Source organism: Tetrahymena thermophila, assembly GCF_000189635.1.
Source record: "Tetrahymena thermophila SB210 genomic scaffold scf_8254555, whole genome shotgun sequence".
In the NCBI taxonomy this organism is placed as follows: domain Eukaryota; phylum Ciliophora; class Oligohymenophorea; order Hymenostomatida; family Tetrahymenidae; genus Tetrahymena; species Tetrahymena thermophila.
In genome coordinates, this window is record NW_002476326.1 from 390 (window position 1) to 25,442 (window position 25,053).

At 24.5% G+C, this 25,053-nt stretch overlaps 1 protein-coding gene across 1 annotated transcript; it reads right to left on the reverse strand. All coding sequences in view use genetic code 6, as the record gives it.

Moving 5' to 3' along the window:
* Positions 1–448: 448 nt before the first annotated feature.
* Positions 449–24,445, reverse strand: TTHERM_000408698 (dynein heavy chain family protein; the record flags this gene model as incomplete). The annotated part of the gene is made up of 51 exons (XM_012798803.1): positions 449–1,177; positions 1,237–1,515; positions 1,562–1,803; positions 1,859–2,233; positions 2,283–2,583; positions 2,708–4,239; positions 4,798–5,119; positions 5,175–5,376; positions 5,430–5,850; positions 5,907–6,222; positions 6,275–6,673; positions 6,736–7,329; positions 7,399–7,783; positions 7,844–8,202; positions 8,266–8,685; positions 8,745–8,969; positions 9,026–9,168; positions 9,224–10,922; positions 10,981–11,399; positions 11,459–11,940; positions 11,997–12,371; positions 12,425–13,506; positions 13,983–14,108; positions 14,168–14,500; positions 14,556–14,842; positions 14,897–14,974; positions 15,035–15,938; positions 15,992–16,526; positions 16,578–17,287; positions 17,358–17,909; positions 17,968–18,144; positions 18,201–18,335; positions 18,388–18,636; positions 18,694–19,133; positions 19,201–19,549; positions 19,603–19,850; positions 19,910–20,069; positions 20,135–20,333; positions 20,393–20,504; positions 20,567–20,789; positions 20,845–20,976; positions 21,032–21,082; positions 21,142–21,337; positions 21,393–21,564; positions 21,618–22,270; positions 22,321–22,473; positions 22,530–22,735; positions 23,026–23,229; positions 23,282–23,647; positions 23,806–24,204; positions 24,266–24,445. 51 exons carry the CDS (start codon positions 24,443–24,445, stop codon positions 449–451), a joined length of 19,830 nt encoding a protein of 6,609 aa, XP_012654257.1.
* Between the last annotated feature and the right edge of the window lie 608 nt (positions 24,446–25,053).

The following is a 25,053-nucleotide window of genomic DNA, read 5'->3' on the forward strand; positions in this document are numbered from 1 at the left end:
CCAACCCCAACCCCAACCCCAACCCCAACCCCTTTTTTTCTTTGACAATTAAAATAGCAAAATTCATAAAAAGTTTTTAATATAAAACATCATTTTTTTAAACAAACAAAAAATTCAATAAAGCCTTATTTAAAAGCAGAAAGAAGTGTTGAATTATTAGTTTTACAAATATTTTTTTTAATCACTAAAATAATTTTATTGGTTGAAACTTAAAATAATATAAATTCTAAAAATGAAAAATTAATTCATAAATAATTTAAAATTATAATTGCTTTAAAAACATAAATAGATTTTTTTTAAAAATAAAATTAATAAAACAATAAAATTTTTATTAAAATAAAATAAGTTGTTTTATTTAAACATAAATACAGAATAATTTAAATCAAATTATTTATTTATTCATTTATTTGATAATTTATTCAAGTATTATTTTAATACTAAATTTTTTTCAAAGTAAATTATTTATTAAAATTTTTGTTCCTCTCCTTTCCCAGTAATCTTGTGGTTTTTTAGAATAAATATATAAATAATATTAAGTAGGGAATTGGCAAAAGAGAGTATCTGTGTTAGGATTGATTATTGGAATTCTTACAGCATAGTTAATTTGAGTACTTCCTTAATCTGTTAATTCGATATCAAGAGGTTTTTTATTTGAAGATAGTATTTTCATTTGAGATTATTGATTTGATTAGTTTCTTGAATGATTTACATTGAGCAATCCAGAGTTTGCATGCATTGAAGGAGTATTTGCATATGTTTGAGAGAATCTGAATTGATCAGTACCTTCTCTTTCTTTTTACTGGTGAATCGGATCATTATAATCATACAATTTAGGAGGATATAGTAACTAATTGTAGAATTCACTTTCCATATCATGTTGATTGTATGAAGAATTCATTTTAAGATCATATAATTCTACTGCAATTATAGGATCGTAATATTTTTCAAATACATAAGCTTTTAGTTTCTAAGGCTTAGAAGTTACTATTAGCTTCATTTATTAAAGTGACTACTCAAATTCTCTTGGATTGTCGTCTTCTAAAAAGAAATTTTCTTTATTTATTTTACCATTTCTTACTGTTAACCCACTTATATTAACTTAATCTTCAACATGTTATGTTTCCTCAGCCATAGTAGTTATCTTAGTAAGTACAATCTTAATTCCGAGAATATTTTGCTATTATATTAAAAATATTTACATTACATTTCATTTACTTTATTTTTTTTAAATTTTACCCTTTCTTTAACAGCGTATTTGAGGACCATAGATTGGATATATCCTAGAGGGTCAAATAATTTTGAAAGAGAAATTACAGGTGTGAGCTGACACTAGTTATTTTTAAATATAGTATGAATATACTCTAACTTGCAGAGTAGAAGCTTAATAAAGTTAATAAGAGAGATGTTTTAGTTTTCTTCTGTTAAGAAACCCACTTTCCACCAAGCATAAGGTATTTTATTTTGCTGTAATGACTTGATGACATCTAGTAAGCCTTCACTTGATTAGCCGTCATTCTAAATATAAAATATTAGTTTATAATTAAATTATTTAATTAATTACTTTCAATTTGATGTATTCTTTAATTCGGAGTAGATCATATCTAATTACGTACACTAGTCTTGAGGCTATTAAAAATTCGTTGCTAAACAAAAGTTTCTCTGGTACTTTGGTTTTTGTTATCAATTAGACATCTTTTTTTCCAAAAATAGGTTTTTCTTGGAATTGAATTAATTCTGGGTGCTTTTATACCTCAGTTTCTTCTTGGAACTCTTCCTAAGCTGTGGTATCTTTCTCAAAACTATCTGTTTAAACAAATAAAAAAAATGGTTAATTCATAATTCTTAAATCAGTTTTTACTAGATATATTTAGTTTAAGGTAAGGATTAGAATCCTTTCTTCTACGTATTGATGATGAGCCTGAATCATCTCGTTGTTTTGTCTTAAGCAATGGAGTTCTTATAGGTGTAGTAGAAGTAGGAGAATATATAGAATCATGTCTCTTTCTCATTTAAGGAGGATTAATATGTTCAGCAGCATCTATACTAAATGATTGATATTTATTTGATAATGATGCAGAAGAAGGTGAGCCATTTTCATCTTTCTCGTTTTGTAATTATTATACTTAGTCTTATTAAAAGGTGAATTTTGATTTTTAAGGTATATTAAGGGCTAAATTTGGTAAGTTTGATTCTAGTTTTCTATTTTGTAGGCTGCTCACACCTGATTCTTTTACTTGAAAAACTTTTAGATATATAATAAATACAAAATAAAAATTGCTTACACTAAGAAGAGTTCGAAGGATAAACAAACTAATCTGAATTAATTTAGAAAATAGGGTCTTTTCTCTTGAATTTGACTACTTCATCATCTGAAGGATTTTGTAAGAGGATATAATCTCTAACAGAGTAGAATATTGGTTTTTCTATTTATTATTGATGCTTATTTTAGAATATAAATAAATCAAGCTAATCTATATTTATATCAAGCTTTATCACTTCTAAAATTGAGTCTATCAAGCTCAATAAATTTTCATTTTCTTGCTTAGATCTTTTAAGATTTTATAAGTAAACTAGTGGGTAGTTCTTTATTTTTATTAAATAAAAACATAAATTTCAATTAATTTTTTAATTTTTCATTTAATTTTAATTAAAAAAAAATATATTCATTTAATCTTTATTTGAAAAATTTATCAAAAATAATTTTTACCTTTTACTAGGTAGCTAAATCTTCTTCTTAGATATAAAAAGACTCTTAAGATTTGCTCCTTTTATTGAATAATGGGATTTTTTATAAAACGTTAGGCATATTTTCAGCTAACTGCTACTACTGCTATTAGTGTATAAAGTACTTTTATTGCATAGATTTTTGTCTTTATTGGGTAGATTCAATTAATTCTTAAATTTCACCAAGAATTGTAGAGATTTTACTTATATCCCATCTCTTTTCTATTTCAATGACTTTATCTAAGAAGTATTTAGATTATTGATATTCTATAATGAATTCAGAATTTTAAGATAAATCAACAACTTATAGGGGATCTTCTATTGGGAATTAATTCAAAGTTTTAATTATAGCTTCTTCAACGTTGTTAAAGTTTCCTTAGAAATTGTAGAGCTAATATTAAAATTGATCTTCTTTTACTTTAAGAGTTATCAACTAATCCATAGATGATGTGACATATTTCTTCACATAATTTGATACAAGATTTCTCTAAAAAGGGAATAAAAATGACAAATATTTTTCCAAAAACACCTTTGGATTTGTTGGGAAACACTCTAAAAACTACAGTATGTCATCGAGAATGTAGTATAAATCAAAATCTGTCTAGTAAAAAATATTATTCATGCCATAGTTCTCACGGTACTTGACAATACTAAATACAAATGCTAAACCAAAGCGATATTTTTAAGAAAATTTAGTTATCAATTCCTATTGCTCAGGATATTAAGTAGAATGATGCTCCACATTCAAAATAGACAAAAAGTTAAATATGCCTTGCCTATTCAAGCGATTTAAACGTGATTTAAGATTTTTGTGAACCCCACAAAAGATATTTGACTTTGAGATTAAAATTTTTTCTTATTAATTTCTTTTACCTCCAACAAATAAAGTGTTTGCAGTTGTTCCACTAATATTTGACTATAAACCAGAACCCATGTTCTACTTTTAACTATTTAATTTGTATTATGATTGTTTTTAATCACGATAAGCTTTATATTCTTATGCCTCAATGTTAAATAACCTTTCCATTATTTATTTGATATTTGAAGATTTATTTAAAAATATTTTCCAAGAAGTTTGTGCCAAATTTTTCATCATGCTGCAGCATTCTTCACTCTTACAGACAAAGTCTTAGTTCTTAAACATGGAATTAGAAGTTAAAGATATTGATATCCACACTTTAAATGTCTAAGTTGTGCTTTGGTTTTCTAACTCCTAATTTATTTTCCTTATCAAATAAGCCATTTCCCTCTCTTAAAGATTTTCCATGTTTTCAATAATTACCCAGCTTCCAGCTCCTGCAGCATTTTCTAATTCTATGCAGAGTTCTTCTACTGGTATAAAACCACAATTCAGTCTAACTAAAAATGAGTCCAAATGATTTTTAGCTGCCTTTAATTCTAAAGACTCAGCTATACTTTTATCCATTTAGTTAAAGAACAAAATAGTTGGTCTTTTATACCATTAGCTGCTTACATGAACATCCATACTAGTTTTATGTGTGCTCTTAATTAAGCCTATTTAAATAAAATTTAATTAATATAAAATAATTATAATAATAAATAAATATAGTAAAAATTTCAAAAATTTTAATATTTTCACTTGAATAATTAACTAATTAATAAATTTAATGAAAAGTTAAGTAAAAAATCATTAGAGTGAATGAATAAAAAGCTTTTTTCTTTCATGATATTTGAGCAACATAAAATTTATAAAATATTTTTATTATTTGGGAATTTCTTCATAAATATTTTTTTTTTATGCACTTAATTCAACATAAAAAAAGTATTAAAAATATTTATAAAAATGATGCAAAAATTCTTTTTGTGTTAATAAATTCATTTATTTATTTATCAAAAAATGAAAATCTGTGTTTTTAAATATTTATAAAAAACTTTTGTCAAATTATTTTAATTTTTCAAAATATTCTTAAAATTTATAAAATTTAATCATCAAAATTATAGCAAAGTCTTTTTCTTAGAAGTTATTTTACAATTTTTTCTTTATCGAATAAGTTTTATTGATGTTCTAATATGATTAAATTAAAAATAAATAAAATTAATTTAAATTTTTACTTTTAAAGCACTTTCTAATGAAATACTCTGCAAATCTGAGCAAACAATCAGGTCTGAAATACTTAGAAACTAGCATTGCTTCTTAAGCAGTAATCTTGCTAAGAATATTATTAGGATACTCTTTAAATAATATAATTTTATCTTCATTTCTTTTTTGAATTTTAACAGAGCTATATAGATAGTTGATCCATTCTTTTGCATGATCAGAAATACTATTTAAGACTATTCTAAGTTTTGATTAATCTCCAAGGAAAGGAAGGATGCTGAAAAACGATTTATAGGAAGTGATACCAAATTATATTTATTTTTATTATGGTAATTCCTTTATTGATAGATAATTTTAATTTCAAATTAATTTATTTAAAATAAATGTTTACTCTTAGTTATGGAATGAAATTAGATTAGCTTGAGAACTTTTTCACCTGATTTGAAAAAGTTTATTCATTTAAATCTTTTTCTTTTTCCTTATCTCTTTCTTCATAATTTGATTATGCTGTGTTTGATGATAAAATGTAGCTTTTTCTTTTAGCTACATTTGATTTTTCATCAATTATCTTTACACCTAGAGCATTAGCCAAGCTTAATATTATAATTTAAATATTTATATTTTTAAAAATTATTGACTTATTTACTTCTAATTGTACTGTTCTAAGGCAATATTTAAAGAAGTTTGAGGGAGAGAAGATTTATCTTCATTTTTATCTGATACAATTACAGAAGGTGGCTGAGAACCTTTATCAGAGCTTGGAGTACCCACTATTATGGTAGGATTCACTTGTATTTTCAATCCTTATGTATTTTCTGATAGCTTTTCTTAAACAGGTGAGTCATTCATAACTTATTTAATTTAAATAATAGGAATATAAGTATTTGAAGATGGCGAAGAGCTTTTTTCTTTAGTGTCTTTGTTGATTAAGTTTTTAAATTTAGACATAGCTTTAGTCGTGTGTTGCTGGTTTTTCTTAGACTCAGAATATAGTTTACTTTTAGTATCAATGTCTTCAACAGATATTGAAGGGGAATTTGATTCGCTTTGTTAACCATATAAATCAACTTTTTTATAAGTTAAAACATTTGAGTTAAATATTTAAACTTTTCATAATTGTTACTTTAGTATTTATTTAAGATAGGAGCCAGTATATCGTCGGAAAGGTTAAAATGATTTATAAGTTTTTCTAGAATGTTGACCCATTTATATTCATAGACCTGATCTCCAAAAATGTCTGCTTTATTTAAGTTTTCTATTCTTTAATTTAGGAAAAACTTCCATTCTAGTTCATTAAAGCTATCCGATTCAGAGGAAGGTAAACCTCTTTAATACATAATGGCAAGCTAAAAGTTAAAGAGAGTTAAATGGTCTTCTCTAAATATACTACTCATAATATAAAGGATATTATCACAAAATCTGTTACTGAAATTATTCATCTATTATTCATTTTTTAATATTTTTTTTATTAAATAATAAAATTAAATTTACTTCTTTGCTTTCTGAAAGAAGGTTTACTAAACTTTTTTCTTTGATGCATCTCTCTGTCGTCTACTTTACCAAGAGAATCATGTAAACTTCACTAAATGCATAGATGCTTCCCAATGTTTTACCCAAATTAATCCAGTTCATTTTGACTCCATGTAGAAAATCAATAATAGAAATATAAAGTTTGCAATACTTATTTAGCTCTTCATCTAGGTCATTATAGCAGCTAATATCATCGTTAGCTATAGCATCCTACTCATTATCATCTAATTGAAGCTAAAGACTTGTTTTTTTATTAAACTTTGGCAGAACTAATTATCTCTTTTTTTAAGAATAACTGACTGCTGATATCATAGAAGTTCCTGAAACTTAACTTGAGATTGACTCTTTTCTTTCTCTTATCTTTATAAATAAAAGATAAAATAATAGTTTAAGTTAATTGTCAATTAATAAAGACGATTTACTTTTATTTAAGAAGAAAAGTTGGAGAGAGAGTTTCTTTGAGATCTTACTCCCTTTTCTATGGACATTGCATATTTATCTTTACTTTCAGAATTTTCCACTATCTGCGGATTCCCTTAATTTTCACTACCATAATGAATTAATCTAACACTTCTACTCTAGAACTAAATAGGAGGTTAAGGAGATTCTTCTTCATCAATTTCAGCCTCAGGAATATGTAATTTATGCTTTGAAACTGAGTTTGAATTAGAATTGACTTTCAGACTGCTTGATTTGTTATAGACTGTTGTAGTAATTGGTTATTCAAAAATTTCGTTTGGTTCTTAACCTTTTAGATAGATTAAAGAGGAAATAGAATTCAAATCATCTTCTATTTGTTTCATCAAAGCAACATCTTCACATGTGATATTATTATTTAATCTTTCCAAAATTGATTGTAGCATATTCTCTAAGTCTTTTTCTCTGTTTTGTATTACATTAATATATTTATCCAAGACCTAATCTTTTTTTTCCTTATGAAATTGCTAAATAAGAAGATCATTCATGCTCTGTTTCCAGCTTGTCTCATCTTCCATATCTATCGTTACTGAGTAAACCTAGAAAAATGAAATAAAAAATAATTTTAAAGAAGTGATTCATTTAGTTATTTATAAATATAATTTTACTTGTTTTAAAAAGGATGATGAAAAGGAATAAGAAGTTTTTTCATAAATAAAGTAAATTCTAAAGTTTTCATGCACTTTTAAATTCATCTAATCATGGAAGTTCATCGTTCCACGATATTTTTTTAGAACTTCAAAGCTTTCAACAATATTTTAATCATATTCATTGTTGTAGTAAAGGAAATGATTCATAACATTTTCTATAATTTTAGTTTTCCAATCTAAGATTGGTTATATGAGCTAAATTAACTTGTCATCAAAGTTACTTAAAATCAAAACCTAACCTTGCTTTATTGCTTAAAGTATATTCGATTTGCTATCCTTACCAACAGTCGTATTTTCTAAAATAATTTGAATGTTTTTACTCATGCAGTGTTACCTTAAATATCTAAATACAAAAAAGAAATAATTATTAAATTAAAAAATAAAATTTTTTAAGTTAAATTACGTGTAGAATACTCCAGTTTAATCAATTATTAATGGTGGATAGTAAGCATCTTTCTTTTACATAAACTAAATCAATGAAATTCTATCAATAATTTATGTATTCTGAGGGAAATTCATTTTCAACAATTGGTAATAATATTCCTCATTTTCCAATAAGATAGGAATCTTTTAATCAAAGAATGTTAGTTTTATTCCATTAATCTGGCAATATTCATTGATAACATTTTCTTTGATATAATTTGGATACTTGTACAAAAAGAGTAACATAACTGTAAAATCTAAAACTATATCATTCAACTTATTTAAACTATTTAAGTCGTTAGTATCATTTGATAATTTTTCATAATAATAATCCTCAATCTATAAATAAATAAATAAATAAATAAAAAATTTTAACCAATAAAAAAACAAAAAATATTTTACCTTTTTCTTAGATAGTAAAAAGCTCTGGATGCCTTTTTACTTAAGAGCAATTTTTTATTCGAATGTTGCTTTTTCTAAAATGAGACTTGCTATTTTTGGAGGTAAATCATTTGCAACTCTTTTAGGCTCTTTAAGTGAATGCTCTATTTCGCTTCTTCTAAATCTGAGGTCTTTAATTTTCGAATCTAATTCTTAAGAAGTTTGAGTAACTTTTCTCTTTTCAATGATTGACTTAGTGAATTTCACAGCTAATTCTATAGCATTAACGACGTCTCTTTAAATTAAATTAAAGTTATTAGAAAGCGAGAAAAGATATGCATTCTCTATTTTTCCATCTACTTTACCAATTAAGCTTAATATATCATAATGTTCTTTCTTAAACTGAGATTCTTTTATTCCTGAAATTACTTTCTTTAATGTCTAATTTTAAATAAATATTTAAATTAATTAATGTTTTTTATATTTAATTTAAAAGATACTTGATGAGAAGAGAAAATTAGTTCAAATATTTCTCTGTATGTTTCCATATTTTGAGTGTCATTAACAGGGTTGTAATTTTGTTATTTTTTGGAAGACTCTTTGATGTCTTAAATAATTTTATCGACTGAAAATTAAGGATGCTCCACTTGAGTACCAAATAAAACAAAGAAAACAATAATATATTAGTTCATCTACTTAACTTAGGTCATCTTTTTAACTTATATCTAAAAGTATTTTTAAATTTTAAAAATTAAAAAACATACAAAAATGATTGATTTACATCTTCATTGAATAAATTTTAATCCATTTTTATAAGTTTATTGATTGGCTCATAAAATTCTCTTTCTGCAGCTTTACAAATACTTTCATTTTGGTAAGCTCTTTAGAAGATTTCAGTTTACTGCTTTTCCTCTTCATGAAGATCTATTTTTAGCATTAAAAAGATAAAAATTCTGCAAAAAAAACAAGGTAAATTTACCTGAAATTTGAGCTTCATATTCTACAATCAAATTCTGTGCGTTCTTTAAATTTGATTTATATGTGTCTAAAATTTGATTAGTTTGTTCTAATTTTTGTTAAGCTTGTTAAATTTCCTTTTCATACTTAACTATTTTTTTTGCACAAAGTTCTTTAAGTTGATAAGAAGTGGTTTAGTTTTCGCAGCGGTATATATTTTCTTAGAGAGTTTTTTTAATTAAATTAAAAGTGTAGAAGAACTCAAATTTAGCTTATTAATAGGAAGTATAATTAAAATTAAACATATTCTTTTAATATATTTTCTATATTTCAAAATCTTTGTAATAAATTTTCTTTATTTTCTCTTCTTCAAAGTTGTCTATTGCTGCACACGAAAGTTCTTAAAATAGCTCAGTTATTGAATTTCTATTATTCAAAAATTTTTTTGACTTCTTTTAAGGATCTATTGCTATGTAAATAGTGTATTTGGAGAAATGTGATAATAACTTTTAATAACTATGTATAAGTTCCATGCTGTAGTCATATTTAGTTGGCTTTGGTTCATAATAGAGTACAATCTTAAGCTTCTTTGTTAATCTGCAAGAAATCAAATAGTAAAGGATATGATTGCTTAATCCTATAAATCTTTTATGCATTTTCCACTGTGCTAAGTAGCTTTCCCATTTTTTTCTTGAGAACAAACTAGTAATTTCACAACCCTTTGTTATATTATTGACAGTTTCCAAGATATAAGTCTGATATTTGTAGTCTTTATTTTTGAATTCAGACATATTTATGAAAAAGACACAAGGGAAATCTGTAGTAAATACACTATCTATTGCTTATTCAAGATGCAAACGGAATTAATCTTTCAAAGCACTCATAGAATCAATCTATATTTGAGATGGATTAAAGTAGATGAACTTATATTTCAAAGTAAATGAAGCAAATTTAGTTAGCTAAACAGCAGATTCTAAAGAAATAATAGATTAAAGTAAAATATTTTGTTGTGCCATCTAGAGAAGATGCATTAATTTAAGTGAATGGAAATACAATGAGTAGAATGTATTCTCTTTAATTTAGAATAAGTAAATTAACTTTTACTTGTCTTCATAAGACTTTATTTTTTCTATTAAGAAGGAAACAACCCTCTTTTGTTACTTCCTGCCAACAAAAGTAAAAAGCTACTTCTACTCATCTTTAAATACTTAGTTATTGTTATTTATACTTTTGTTGCTCATGCTATTCTACTTTTTAAGATCTCCACTTCCACTAGTAATAACTCGATTAGTATCTATTTATTTTGGAGTCATTAAATTTATTTTACTACCAATTTACTGCAAGCGTGTTTAAGGTGTTTGAGGGTTAAATTCTATGCTTAAATTTGTTTTAATATTTTTCATGAATTAATCAGACCTCATTGTCTCTTTTACATTATCTTCTATCAATTCTTCTGATTTCTCTTCATTTATTCTAAAATTAGGTAACCCAAAATCTTTTGTTGTGCTTATTAATATCGTTTTGCTATTGGACTATCCATAATTTTCATCAAATAGCTCTTCGTTAAAGAATAAAGTATCATTTCTTTTTGATATTAAGTTGATCCAACTTTAACTATTTATTTTATCTTAGTTTTAACTTATCATAAGCTGTATTAAATTAGCCACTAATTAATCTGGTAATATTTCTATTTTATTGTTGTTTATTTTCATGCTCTCTACCTGTTATATAAATATTATAAATATTTAAAAATATAAAAAAAATTTAATGGTAAATTACTTTATCAGCACATTATTACAAGAATAATTTATAGGCTGTTTCTTGATTTTAGGTATTTTCTTGAACGTTTTTTTCTTAAGTTTTAAATTTAGAAGCTTTTTACATAAAGGTGCTTTTGAAAGCAAGTGAAGCATGTCTTGAAGGTGTATGCCATACTTAGATAACTCTCTTTTAATAAAGTTCCTCAACTATTTCTGATTAAGATATAATATCATCATTCTATTGATTCATCTTAGTCTTCATTTCAATTGAAACTTCCCTTTGGATAGCTAGAGCTAAATTAGAAGCTGTTACAACATCAGTAGATTTAATCTTTTACTAAGAAGGTTTTAAATTGTTTAAAGTTTTGAGTTTTGGATTACTTTACAACAAGTCATTATTTTACTGCTTCTAATCTTGCTCAGTATCTTATTCATCATCTATAAATTTAAATAAATAAATTAAATTATATAAATTTATAAAAGCAGCAAATACATACCTAAAATATTAGTGAAAAAGTAAAGTTTTTCAAAGCAACTCATTTCAACATATTGAGATTAAAGGCTTTCGATTTCGTTTAAATTCTAAACAAGACCTTATTTTATAAATTCAACTGTTTGAGTATCTTCATTCAGCTAGCCGCTTTCAGTATTGTGTATAATACCTATTTCTTCGTCTTCGTTTCGTTCGTTTGATTCATCAGATAGAGTATAAGCTTTAGTAATACTTGGAGCATATGAGACTTATTAATCTTGAGCTTTGTGAATTGAAAATCTTTCTTCTGTCTCGCATGAGCTATGAATAAACTCTTATGCATAAAATTAATTCATGAGAAAGATTAAAGATTTAACAAACTATTCTATGTTGTAACTATTTTTGCTATCAGAGAAATCAAAGTAATTCAAATTTCTTATAACTTCAAGAGCTTTTTGTATAGCCATATTCACTTTCATATTACAAGATATTTCAGCCAATTAGAATCTTTTATTTAAAAATATTTTTTTATTTCAATAATATATTAAGAATAAAAAGAGTACCTGTGCTTCATAAAAACTAATGCTAGCGCAGAAGCTGATGAAAACAGCTATAAATTAACACCTTTGGCTTCACTTATTTAGTTCTTATTCAAAAGTATTGCTTAGCCAGTCGAAGCTAAACTGTTATATTCTGTGAATATAGATATCAAGTCTTACTAATCTTGATTAGGCATCTTAAAAATCATTGATTTTTCAACCATAGAGAGAGGGAGGTTGCAGTACCTTTGGTCAAATATATTTGTTGATTACTAGCCAGAGTGGGAATACAATCCAAGTAAAACTATATTTTAAAACTAATAGAATCTGTTTTTGCTGTTGCTAAACCACGAATTTCCTTCAATAAATGATCTCATAGCACCAACAGGCGATATTCCTCTGTTTTTTTATTATAAATATAAATATAATAATTATAAAAATAAATGATTTACTAAGGAGCGAGGTTCAAATCATCCACAATTATAATTCCATTAGTCTTGTTAGGTGAAGTTAAGACAAATGGTTAAGAAGATATTAAATTAGACTCTATTTTCTTTTAAAATTGTTTGACACTTAAATTTTGAGTACATGAAATAAATATGGGAGAGTAATTGAATTATTCAATTAAGCATTAGGTTCTTTGGTTTACGAGTGTAGTCAGTCCGTTTTAGCCTCTCGATATAAGTAGCAAAGGTTTCTAGTAGGCAACAAAATACTGCAAGAAATGTTTGGTAATTTTTGTAGATTTTGTTTCGACAAAAAGAGTTTTATCAGGTAAAGATATACTTTGCACTTCTTTAGATATCTTATTTTCAATAATATCAATAGCATATGGATTCAAACGTATTATTTCTTTAGTGTCAATATTATTAGAAATCAAATTTCCACTTATAACACCAAATTCTTCAATTGAAAGCTATTACCATGGAACCCATTCAGCCCTTACTATATCATAGCAGAAATCGAAAATAGTTTGGTTGAGTTAGTTATTTTACTGATGATTGCTGATTGAGTTTTCAAATAAGTTTTTTAAATTTATAGCGAAAGGATAGTTTTCTCTCTAAAAGCGAACTCTAGTATGTTAAAACCTAAAATCTAAGTAAGCTTCAATTGATTTTTAAAGGAATTTATTATAAACACTTCTGTATTCATTCTTTAAAATATTTCCAACACTCCAAGTTAAAGCAAAAACGAAAACACTTTCTAGATAGCTGGCTAGCCTGACATCACTTTCTCCTCTAAGTATGTATTTTACATCTTACTGCTTTTATTATGCATTTTCATTTAAATTTTCATTTTCTGTATTTAAAAATTTCCCTTATATACTTTTTCTATCTTACTAACTATTTTAAGTTGCACTCTCAACAACTTCATCAGCAGAAATCTCAGAAAATTAAAACTTGAATTTATCTCCTTTTTTTGGAGGAATTTTACTTGGAGAAAATGCCATCTCTGAAATAAGTTCTTCACCAGATATTATAATTTATTATTAATTTTTTATTTTTTTCAGATTCATTCTTGGAATATTTGGTCCCTTTTTATTAAAATTATTATTTAAATTTGTTATTTATTTTTATTAAAATAATTTCAATATAATATTTCATTAAATTAATTAATTGTTGAAACTTGAATTTGATAAAAAGATTATTTATTTAAAAGTTTAGATTTTTTTAAGAATAATTAACTTGATATTTTATTAGGCTCTAAGGATATTAATTAAAATTTTAATTATTTTATTACTAAAATATTATTTTTAATTTACTTATTTAAAACAATTTGGGTATTATTTTGCGAATATTAAGTAAGAGAATTTGTTAAAGTTTTACTTAAAAGGCAGTTATAAAAAATATTTAATTAATTTTGTTATTAAAAATTTTAATTTTTTTTATTAAAAGAAAATTAATTAAAAATAAAATTCAAAAAAAATTTCAAAATCTGTAAAAATTTTTTGATTGATTGTGGCATTTCAAACAACTAATTTAGTTTTAATTGCAATTATTAGTTAATTACTTTGTTGTTTTCATCTTCCCATTCACCTGATGCTATTTCTAACTTTCTAATTTCATTTATAAATATCTCAAGGTAATTTAAAAAGTTATTCAAATGTGCTTTCTTTGAGATTATATATCTAAATGACTATGCGTGTTTTAAAAAAATTAAGTTTTTAGAAATCTTAGTTGATAAATATTTTTTACGTTCTCAGGTATTTTATCAAAAAGCTCTAGAAGTTCTTCGAAAAAGAAGGTAAAACATATTTTGGCAGCGAAATCAAATTAGCCAAAGAAAATATTTTTTTATTTCATTTTAGAAAGCCAAGCACTAAACTCTTCTTTAAGGCTAAAAGGCTCTTGATTCATATGAATAAGTATATGGTTGGCTAAGTGATTTGGACTCATGTTATCTAAGCTTTCCATTTCAAAAATACAAAAGGCATCCTAAGGAACCTTTAAAATGTCTTAATTAATCAAATTGAATGATCTTTAATAGAATCCAACAAGAAGTCTATCCAAATTTAGATTATGAGGGTACTTTTAAAATTAGAAATCTTAAATAGTATTTTTAATTATTTAGATTTTAATTTACCTTATTTGCTTAAGACGAGGCATCGATAATTATCCAATCTTCTTCAGTAACACAATCATGTGCTTTAGACTGTAAAAATAGCTGAACTACTTAGTTGGCTGTTGCTGTATTTTGAGAAGAGAATTTCAATTTTTCGATACTTTATTCATCTCTTACCACTTGGCTTGCAGGATAAGAACAAAAGTTTTTATGCCCATAATATTTAATTTTATTGATCATATTCTTTTAGTGATTGTTTGATTCCATAGAGGCAATAATTTAATTAACAACTCCTTCCTCCCATTCCCCTATTTATTTAAATTTAGTATTTTTGATAATAAACATTTTAAAAAATTAAATACCTTTTGAATTAAAGCAACCAAGCAGTCTTTCAGGTGCTATAGCATCAATCTTGAGCCAGTTCAAATAAAATTCTTTTTCTAATAAATTAATATAAAATTAAAAAATATCTATTGAGCTTTTTTTTTTTTTTTTGTTACTTTTTTGTCGGAAATATAAATACCCAAGCAACTTTATAAAGAATGACTTATTTTTTCCACTCCTTCCTGAAAATATAAGTGTGTTTTTGTTCATGACTAATGGGAATATATTGTTGGTAAGCTTTTAAACATAATCAGTGTTAATTAGATTATTTTAAGTTAAGTAATAAGACAAATCGCTTTATATTGACATGTAGTCTCTGTCAAATATTTCACTATAGTTAGTTTCCTAATCTTTAGTACCAAAATAACTACAGAAGGCTTTCATTACATAGTCACATTAGCTTTAAGTTAGTAAACAGGAGAAATAACTCTAAACACTAGCCTGAACTACTTTAATTTAATCCTATAAGTCTAATTATTTTTCTGTGTGAAAAACTAAAGTCAAACGAAGTATTTTTAATATTGCTTTTAAAGATATCAAATTTCCTAAGGAAAACTTATCTGAAACAATAGATTCTTTAAAATGATTAACAGATTTTTCATCGTAACTGTAAAATTTCATCAAGCGAGTATTTTCATATGATGATGAAATGAATCTTAAAAAGCTAATAAATTTATTTGAGTACTCTTGACTTTTTTCCTAACAGCCATATAAAATAAAATAGTTTTTGACTATTTCAGCTAAATCAGGCTCAACCACATTAATTACTCTAAAGTTTTCTAACAAACTTTTTGGCAACTGAGCAAATTTATGATCAAGCACATTTAATCTGTCAGTGAAACCGCTTACGATTCCATATGATGAATGGACAGGATAGCTCTTTCCAGCAAATTAAAATATTTTTTAGTCGTTCATGAGTGATTTCCTAATCAAAAATACAGCCTAAGCCAATGTTGAAATAATACCTAAATCACATGTCTCTAAACTCTTTATATATAACCAAAATCCTCCTGCAGCAACCTATATTTATATTTTTATTTAATTGTAAAATATTTTTATAAAATATTTATTACTCCTGTAATAATATTTTAGATCGTGTTGTAGTTTTAGTCGTGCTCAAATTTCCAAACAAAGTGAGGCTTAGCTAAAAGTATGCACAATGTTTCAAAAGTGGATGATTTTCCTGTTGCCTGTGGACCTTTTAGTATACCACCAGAATTAGTAGATAAAGCTTGTAAAAGCTGATGGAAAATTCTTCTACATCCTTAAGTTATAACAAAACCTCTCAATTGAGGATTAATTTCATACGTATAAGATTTCTTGTAGTTCATTGAAATTAAACAAATATCAAAATCCTTTCCTTTAAAAGCAGAGAGTAAAGGCGATTCAGCTGTTAAGTTAGGGAAAAATGGTTCATCAGGTTCTGTTGTTTCTTCAGTGTCTTTAACCTCATTTAAAATAGAAGCACCATAGTCTTTCGCGTTCTTTTATACCTCCAATACGTTATCTATTAATTTTGAGTTCATATGTAAACTAAATTTAGGAAGAACTAAATATTCATAGCTTCCTAACCCCTCAACAAATTATTATTTTGAATCTATAAATTCACTTTTTGAAATAAAAAATTTTTAATATAAAATCATTAAATATTCTATTTACTTCAAAATTTCTATGTGCTATAATATCTAGAGGAAAAATTATGTGGATTAAATGTAATTCATTCTCTGAACTCCATATGTTTTTCCTCCTATCTGCATGCTCTAAATAAAACTTTTCAAGTTGGTATTCATGTAATCTCTAAGTTGGGTAAGCTTTTCAATATAGGGTATGTCTTTCGTGGCAAGAATAATGGTTAGGTCATGATAAAAAATAATGTCATTAATTAAATAAAGAATTTGAAATATTGTTTATTTTTTTTGTACAATGTTCCACAACTCTTAGTATTTATAAGAGTTTTTGGACATTGGATTTAATTATTATAAAATTTATTGTTTTATGTATGATCTTGAACTGCTTTCAATATCTCGAATCATAGTAAAAGTAGGAGGATCGTCATATTATTAAAGACTATATTAAATAGGCTCATTAAAGTTAATCTATTCGTTGTACCAATTTCTGATGCTCCATATTTAAAATAGCTTGAAATGTCCTGTAAAAACATTATTAATCAGTGATTTCTGCTTATCTTAGGTATCTTCGACTTCTTCAATTATTTCATCTTAGGCAAAATTGTGTTTTTTTTACTCTTTTGGGCTACTAGCAGGGGTATTTGAACTAGAATTCTCACTTCCTCTATTTGCTTATTGAATAGTAATTATATTGAACGACTAAATACCAAGGAATGCTTATCTAATTGTATCAGAAAACTCCTATTTATTTATTTAATAATTAAATATTTAAAAATAAATACATTATTCCCAATTATAAAAAATAAATTACTTTTGTATTGTAAACTGATTCACAAAGATTCATAATTTAGAAATCAGAAAAGAAAGTAAAACGAGAATTTTGCTGCCTAATAAATTTTATGACAGTTTGTATACTGGATTCTAAATTAGACAAACTTTAAAAGTTTTCAGTCAGATTTTTAAGCATACTTTGAGCCTAAGCAGTGAGCTAAACTCCTTGATTATGATTATTGTGATGTTGGGAAAGAGCATTAGAAAAAAAATTATTATTATTGCTTCCACTATTTCTATTTGTTTTATCTCCTGCATGATTTTCATACTCTTTGTTCATGAATAGATCTAGCAAAAAGAGCAAACCTCTTTATTTAAGATCTTTAGCAATTTATTCATGATATTCTCTGCAACGATTAAAATCTTTGATGCCATCTTTCAAATAAGATAGATACCTTGTAAAATTAATTACAGGAACTATTTTAATAAACAAATTCTAAATCAAACCAATATATTTTAAAACTTTTTTCGAGTTTGCAACTTATTGCTGTAATTCTGAAAGCTTGTGAGCAAAGTCATTTCTACTGTAGATCTATTTAATATTAATATTTTTATAAATTGAATTAGCCAAGAGATCTAATAATTTTTACCTTATTTCTAACCATGTTACCAATTATTTACTATTGAAGCTTTAAGTATGAAGATAACTCAGAAGTGCTTTAAAACATAGGAATACCAAAGTAATTAATTGTTTAGAACCCAATTTTCTTTAATTCATTTTCTAAGCTCTTGATACTCTCATGAACCTTAAATTCGTTTTCTGCTTGCTATAAAATATAAATAAATTCAAACATAAATAAATTTAAAAAATTGATTTATTTACCCCTGCTATACTTTTTATGTAAACTATGATTGATAATATTTTGTCTTCTAATAGCTTCTATAAAGTTATATTCTATGAAGCTAGAATCTGCTTCTTTTTATCAGGATCATCAGTATATAATGTTTCAAGGACAAGCTATTTAAAATTTAAAATTAAAATTTCATTAAAAAATGATAAAAAAACTTACATTCCAATGTTCTTATTTGAAACTTTCATGTGAAACTAAGACTAAAAAGTCATAGATTTATTCATACTCATTTATTTCATTATTTATTTGATTTACCAGAATAGAAAATTCATAGTCATTTTAAAGAAAGTATGTTTCTACCTACCTTATCATTTTATTGCCTACCTCTAATGTTTGTTCAATATCTTTTAAGTCTGAATTACTAAGTATATTGTTAATCACTGACTTTGAAAGCCAAGTTTCTTTTTTCTTTATTATGTTAAATAAATTAATAATTTTTCTTACAACTATTTTAAAATATTTTACGTATTTCCAATCACTGGCGAATTTCCAAAATTGATTGTAATATTCAAATTTAGATGAATATTCATCATAATCAAGTCTACCATCATACCCAGTATTTAAATGAATTTCCTCATATCTAATCTCTTTAATCTTTTCATTGAGTAAAGTTAACTTTTATTTTAAATTTTCTGCTATTGTTTAGTTTGTATGCGCTTCTTCAAGATCTCTCATATTTGAAAAATCTTCAATATCTTTTTTTAGTACTTCTATATCTTTTAAAAGTAGATTCTTTTTATCCATGTGCATCTTTCTAAATTTAGGTTTATTTTCCTCTTGCTTTTTTTCTTTTTCTTCTTTGAGTTCATATAAATTTCTTAGCATAGAATTTTGTAATAGGAAATCTCTATAATTTTATTCATCTAAAGACATCTAGAAGAGTTCTATTTACTCAAATAGCCTTTCTATATATAAATCATCACAAAAAATTGAAAATATAATGTAAAATTAAAGATATGAAAAATATTTTACATGAAAGCAAAATGTACATTGAAATTTATTAAATTTGCTGATTTATTTCTTCTCCTTGCAGATATTAATTTATTTTAATATATTAATCAATAGTTTAAGGTTTTATTGATAGCTATTCTTGTATCTCCTGTTCCAAATCTTCATTTTTTTTAAGAGTTTCAATACAACTGATTTTAAGTTTATTTTTAATCAAGGCATCTTTTTACATAATTTCGTTAATCATAGCAGCTTTAAAATCTGTTACATCAACCAAGAAAACACCAAGATTAAACTTATCTGGCATTATACTTTTTATAACATGCATGTCTCTATAAAGTCTGTCCATTTCCTTAAATACTTCTTCTAATCTCTAAAAAAAATAATGATCAGCTTCATTCAAATTATTAAAATTGTTTAAATTACCTCTAATTGATTACTCTCAATTTCCGCAATTAAAAATTTTTCATATTATTTAGAATATAAGAAATAGAATTCAAAACTTAGCAACACTTTTAAAAGACCATAAATTGCAAAGTAAGAATTAATTATGAATTCTTGCAAATTTTATTGCAAATTCTCAATAGTTTTTTAGTTAAATTCTTGTTTATACAAAAATTTGCTTTCTGAGTTAAAAAAGTGAGCATTCATTTCATTCATTTTATCCTCAATTGCTATTATTAATTATTTTTTTAAAATTAATTATTAATTTTTAAATAAATAAAATAAATACTTCCAAAAAATATTTTTTGCATTTGCTCTAAACTTTCAATAGGATTCATAAAAACATTTTTTATTTCTTATTCTATAACATCGAGAGGTGGTTCAATTCTTATCATAAATGAATTTAAATTAAACCAAGCTAACTGATGATTTACAATGTTTTTCTTTAACTAAAATATTTATTTATTAAAAAAAAGTAAGTAAAACATTTTTAGATATTTAATAAAAAATGTACATTTTCAATGTTAAATTATTTTGTCAGGTCAAATTCAGAATGATTTCTCCTTGCAATATCAAAGTACATATCCATCAAAGTAACTTGTTCATAATAATAGAATTTATCTCTGCTTTCCAAAGCTTTTAAGAATATTTCAGGATTGCTATCGATATGCTTAAAGTGGCTGAATTTGGTAACAAGCTTCATTTACTTTTTACTTTTAAAATTTTTTTATCTTTTAAAAAAATTTATTTTAAATTAATTAAACAAACATACCCTTCCTCAGTTTTATCATTCAGGACATTCATTTTAATTTAAAATATAGGTTAAATTGGTATATTAGTAAGCTTTAAATGTTTTATTTGGTGGTACTAAAAGTCTGCTTATTCTATTTAATAAATATTTAATTTTAAGCTAAATATTTCAAATTAAATTAAAATAAATGTAAACCATGAATAAGAATATCGCATATCTGCTGATAAATATCATAAATTATCTATCCGTCCTTAAAGCACTACCATTCAAGAATATGATCAATTTTTTATTAAAATTCTTTGATAGAATCACGTTTAGTTGTTTGGTTTCCAGCATTATTAGGAGAAATTTCTTCTAAAGTTGAAATTTTATTTTTTTACTACTAATAATTTAAGGCTTTATTCAATTAGGGTTATGTCTTTAATATCAAAAAAATATTTTTATTTTAGGCTATTTTCTTTGTAATTAATTACCAAATAAATATTTGAATCTCTTGCCAAAGCTTTAAATTTGAAGTTTTTATTGTCAGATGATTCAGTCTTTACTGTGTTATTTTAAACAAAAGGACTTTATTTAACAGATATCTTATAACTCGAATTTAACCACTATTTTTTAGCAATATTTATATTTGATTTGGCATTATTAACTTAAAATATTTACATTAACTTCATGCTACTCGTCCAGAATACTAACTTTATCAGCATAATCCTCCTATTGTAAATAAATAAAAGATAAATATATTAGAATATTAAATATTTGTGATATATTACTTGAGCTCTATCAAGCATAGTAATTAATCTCTATTCTTGCCTCTTTTTAATTAAGTTAGGAGCTACATCTTTAATAGTTGTAGATACAAGGTATTACATAGGAAGGACTGAATAGTATTTATCTAATGATTTTATAGCATCTTAAATGGAATCATTTACAGTAGATATTAAATAGCTCTAAACAAGACTGTTTGTCCTATTTTTTATTTTTTATTGAGAAATTAAATTTTACAATTGATCTTAAAAAATACATTTTAGTTATTTATGCCTAGACACTTATTCTCCATTCGTTACCTTCGATTTCAATATGATAATTTTATAAATTTTTTAAAAATTCTTTATTTAATTCATCTAATGCGCTCTCAATTTTGTCAATAACCCTTTGAAGTTTAAAAGACTATCTTGAAAAATCTTTGCTTAAACCTAATTTTAATTTGTATTTTTTATTTAATTGTATAATAAAATAAGTGAATTACTTTTTATTGCACTCAAAGCATCTAACTAAAATAATAATTAAACATTTTAAATTCCCTTAAATATCTTTATTTCTTTTAAGCATGTCACAAACTGAGCTAACATAGGAACGACTATGCTAAACAATTCAAATTTTTTATCTTTTGAGTATATGATAGATTTTTTTCCTAGTTTATTACAATTATATTTTATGTAAGACTTGTTTTTTAATACAACTTCTTTATTATAAATTTTTATGTTCATTTATTCATCTATCTAGATATCATCATCTAACAATTTAACTAATTAGCCTTAATCTAAATCATTTTCAAATCTAATTGTCCTTCTCTATTGTAAATTATTTAAAGCTTGATCAAACTTCTTTTTCCTTTCGACTGCAGAATAAGTCTTTCTAATTGCTTTAACTTAGTATAGGAGCACTTTTTATATGTTGGGGTTTTTCTTATTGTTATCAAACGAGCTTTAATTTAGCTAAATACTAAGTTATGATTTATTTTTTAAGTTATCATCACCAATTTTGTTTTATTCGTCTTCGCTTTCCGAATCAGATTTTTACATTTAATTTTATTCTTACTCAGCAAAAAATTCTTAAATTACCCATTCAGACTTATTAAATACAATGAGTCCCTTTTTTTCAGCAAAATCTTATAGATACCTAACAAATTTTTGAAATTAAAGCTCATATTTAGAATTAAATTAGATTACTTTTCGTAGAAATGATGCATAGATGTTACTGTGTGAAACTAATAGTTAAATTTGATTACATTATACTTATATAGTTCTAAAGTTCCTTCTATAACTAAATCTCTAGTTTATTTTATTTCTTCTTCACTAGTAAACATCCTCCATTTTAAACTCCTAAATATGAAATTAAAAAATTAATTATTTTTGAATTTAACTAAGAGATTTAATACTAATCCAGAATTCGTTATAGTCTATCCATAGGAAAAGTGATCAAATTTATATTTGTTTGACTGCTTTCTTTCATATCTGAATTTATAATGGTATTTTTCATGCTCAAGAAGAAAAGCATTTATTCACGCCTTTCCTTAGCAATTTAATATCTTTAATCTCCTTTTTCTTAGGACTCATAATCAAATAATAGATTTATTCTAGTTACCTTAACAATTAATTAAAATTAAATATTTAATCAACAAAAAAAACTTACTAAAATTAAATAAATTTTAATTTAGTATTTAATTCCATTAATTAATTAGTAGAAGTTTTTATGTATTTATTTATTTAATTAATTAAATAAAGATTTTCATATATATTTATAAGTTGGTATTTTAAAAGTGAAACTTTTTTCATTAAGAAATAATTAATTTCATATAAGTATAATAATTCTTTTGTTCTAAATAAATTTGTTTAAAACTTAGATTTATTCTAGAAACTAATTTAATTGAATACCTCTTTTCTTCTGTTATTGGAAATCCATTAAATCCCGAATGTTCTTCTCTCTGGATTATAAGATTCTATAATACAATCTTTCCATTAAATATTTCCATAATTATCTGACCACTTTGAGTATCCTCTAATAGGAGCTTTCTGAATCACTTATAAAAAATCTTAATCGTATAACTATTCTTCATCATATTTTTCTAAAGGCTCAATCTTAAATATTAATGAGAATGTTTAAAAAAATCATTTTGCAAATTTTAATTACATTGAAATTAGTAATATGAGGTATTTTAATATAAATCATATTATCCTGTGAAAAGTAATCTAACTTATTTCTTAAATTGTACTAATTTATATCTTGAATTTACTATTTACTAAGAGGGTGCTTTCTTAATATCGTACTTTAATTTCTAAAAAATCTATCATCCTTTTTCCCTAATTTGCTATTTGATAGATATTGCTATCTTATAAAACTGCTTTCGTTTTCAATCTTTTCACTGCTTTCAAGTAGCTTATCAATCCTATATGTTGTGTTCAATTTTCTAGGTAAACTGCTTAAAACTGAGCTGTTCTATGGATTTTAAGTCTTTATGTTTTTGAAAGGAGTCTTTTCTTAAATGCTGTCTTCAATCTTTTAATAAATATTATATACATGGCTTTGTTGAATTTTAAGTGAATTTTACATGCTTAAAAGCAAGAAAGAAAGCAAATAAATAAATAAATTCAATTTTAATTTTTGAAACATAAAATATAAATTCTACTATATTTAAAAATAGATAACTTAATTACATTTAATCTCGATGTTCTTATCTGAAACTCATCTGTATTTATTTTGTTGAACGAGTATTACTGTCTTGCCTCTAATATTTCTGGCAGTAATTTTCCCTTTTCAATTTTGTAAATCGCATTAAAATTAATAGCACTCTTACGATATGAATTTAAATTTGATAGAGACTAAACTGATTGTGGGATTTCTATTGATGTTCTTTTGTTTGGAGTTTTTATGTTTAATTAAGTCTATGAAAATGATGAAGCATCTCCCACGGTTGCTTTTATCTCATCTTATTCTTCCCTATATCTATGGCTATCCCTATCTTTTTAAAAACTAGGCTAACTACTTACATTATTTAATTAAACAGAACTTCCACTCAAAGAACTTGTATTAAATGTCTTTTTCTTTTTTTAAATCTGTTTAATATATTTTTATAAAATTAGATTCGGTTTCTTGAATTTATTTTATTTTTTATACCTGATAAGACTAGCGAGCTGCTGGATATTTTGCTTTTAGTATTTTCATTTTTTCTATTTATTCATATGCTTGGATTGGTATTGAAAGAAAATAATTATTATCAATAGAGGTCTAATTAGCTGAATCTTATGGGCTTCTTAAGTCTCCCAAAGATCCAAATTAATGATTTAACTTTTTCATTTAATTCCCTATAAACTAACTTTTACTTTTAATACCCTAATCTTGAAAGCTAAGTTTATTTAAATTTCAGCCTTTTTAAAATGTTTCTTGACCAATTAATTTAATGAATGTATTTATGTATGTAGGCTGATCTATATATCTTACTAATATTAATAATTAAATCTTTTTTTCTTTTAATGCTAATTAATTTCTTAAATATTGATCTGATTCAGTATAAATAATAAAATTTGACAAGTAAAAGTTTCATGAGATATATTTTTAACAAATTAAGTTGTTTTATTCACAAATATTATTCCTATTTAGCATAAGATATAAGCAAGGCTTAAATATTTGATACAAAGCCATCAAATAACTTAATTTAAAAAAAACTCAAAAAGTTCAATTAAATTTTTTATTTTTTTACTTTTCTATTATTAAACAAAGAGTATTCAATAGTATAAAAAATAATTTAAAAAAGGTAGAGCCTTTATACTTTATTATGAAAATTATTTGATTTATTTGTATCTAAAATTATTATTTATAAATATATGCTTAATCAATTTAAAAATAAAAAATTTAGGTTTAAAAATAAAATTTTTTTATTCATTAAAATGAAGCAAAAATACTAG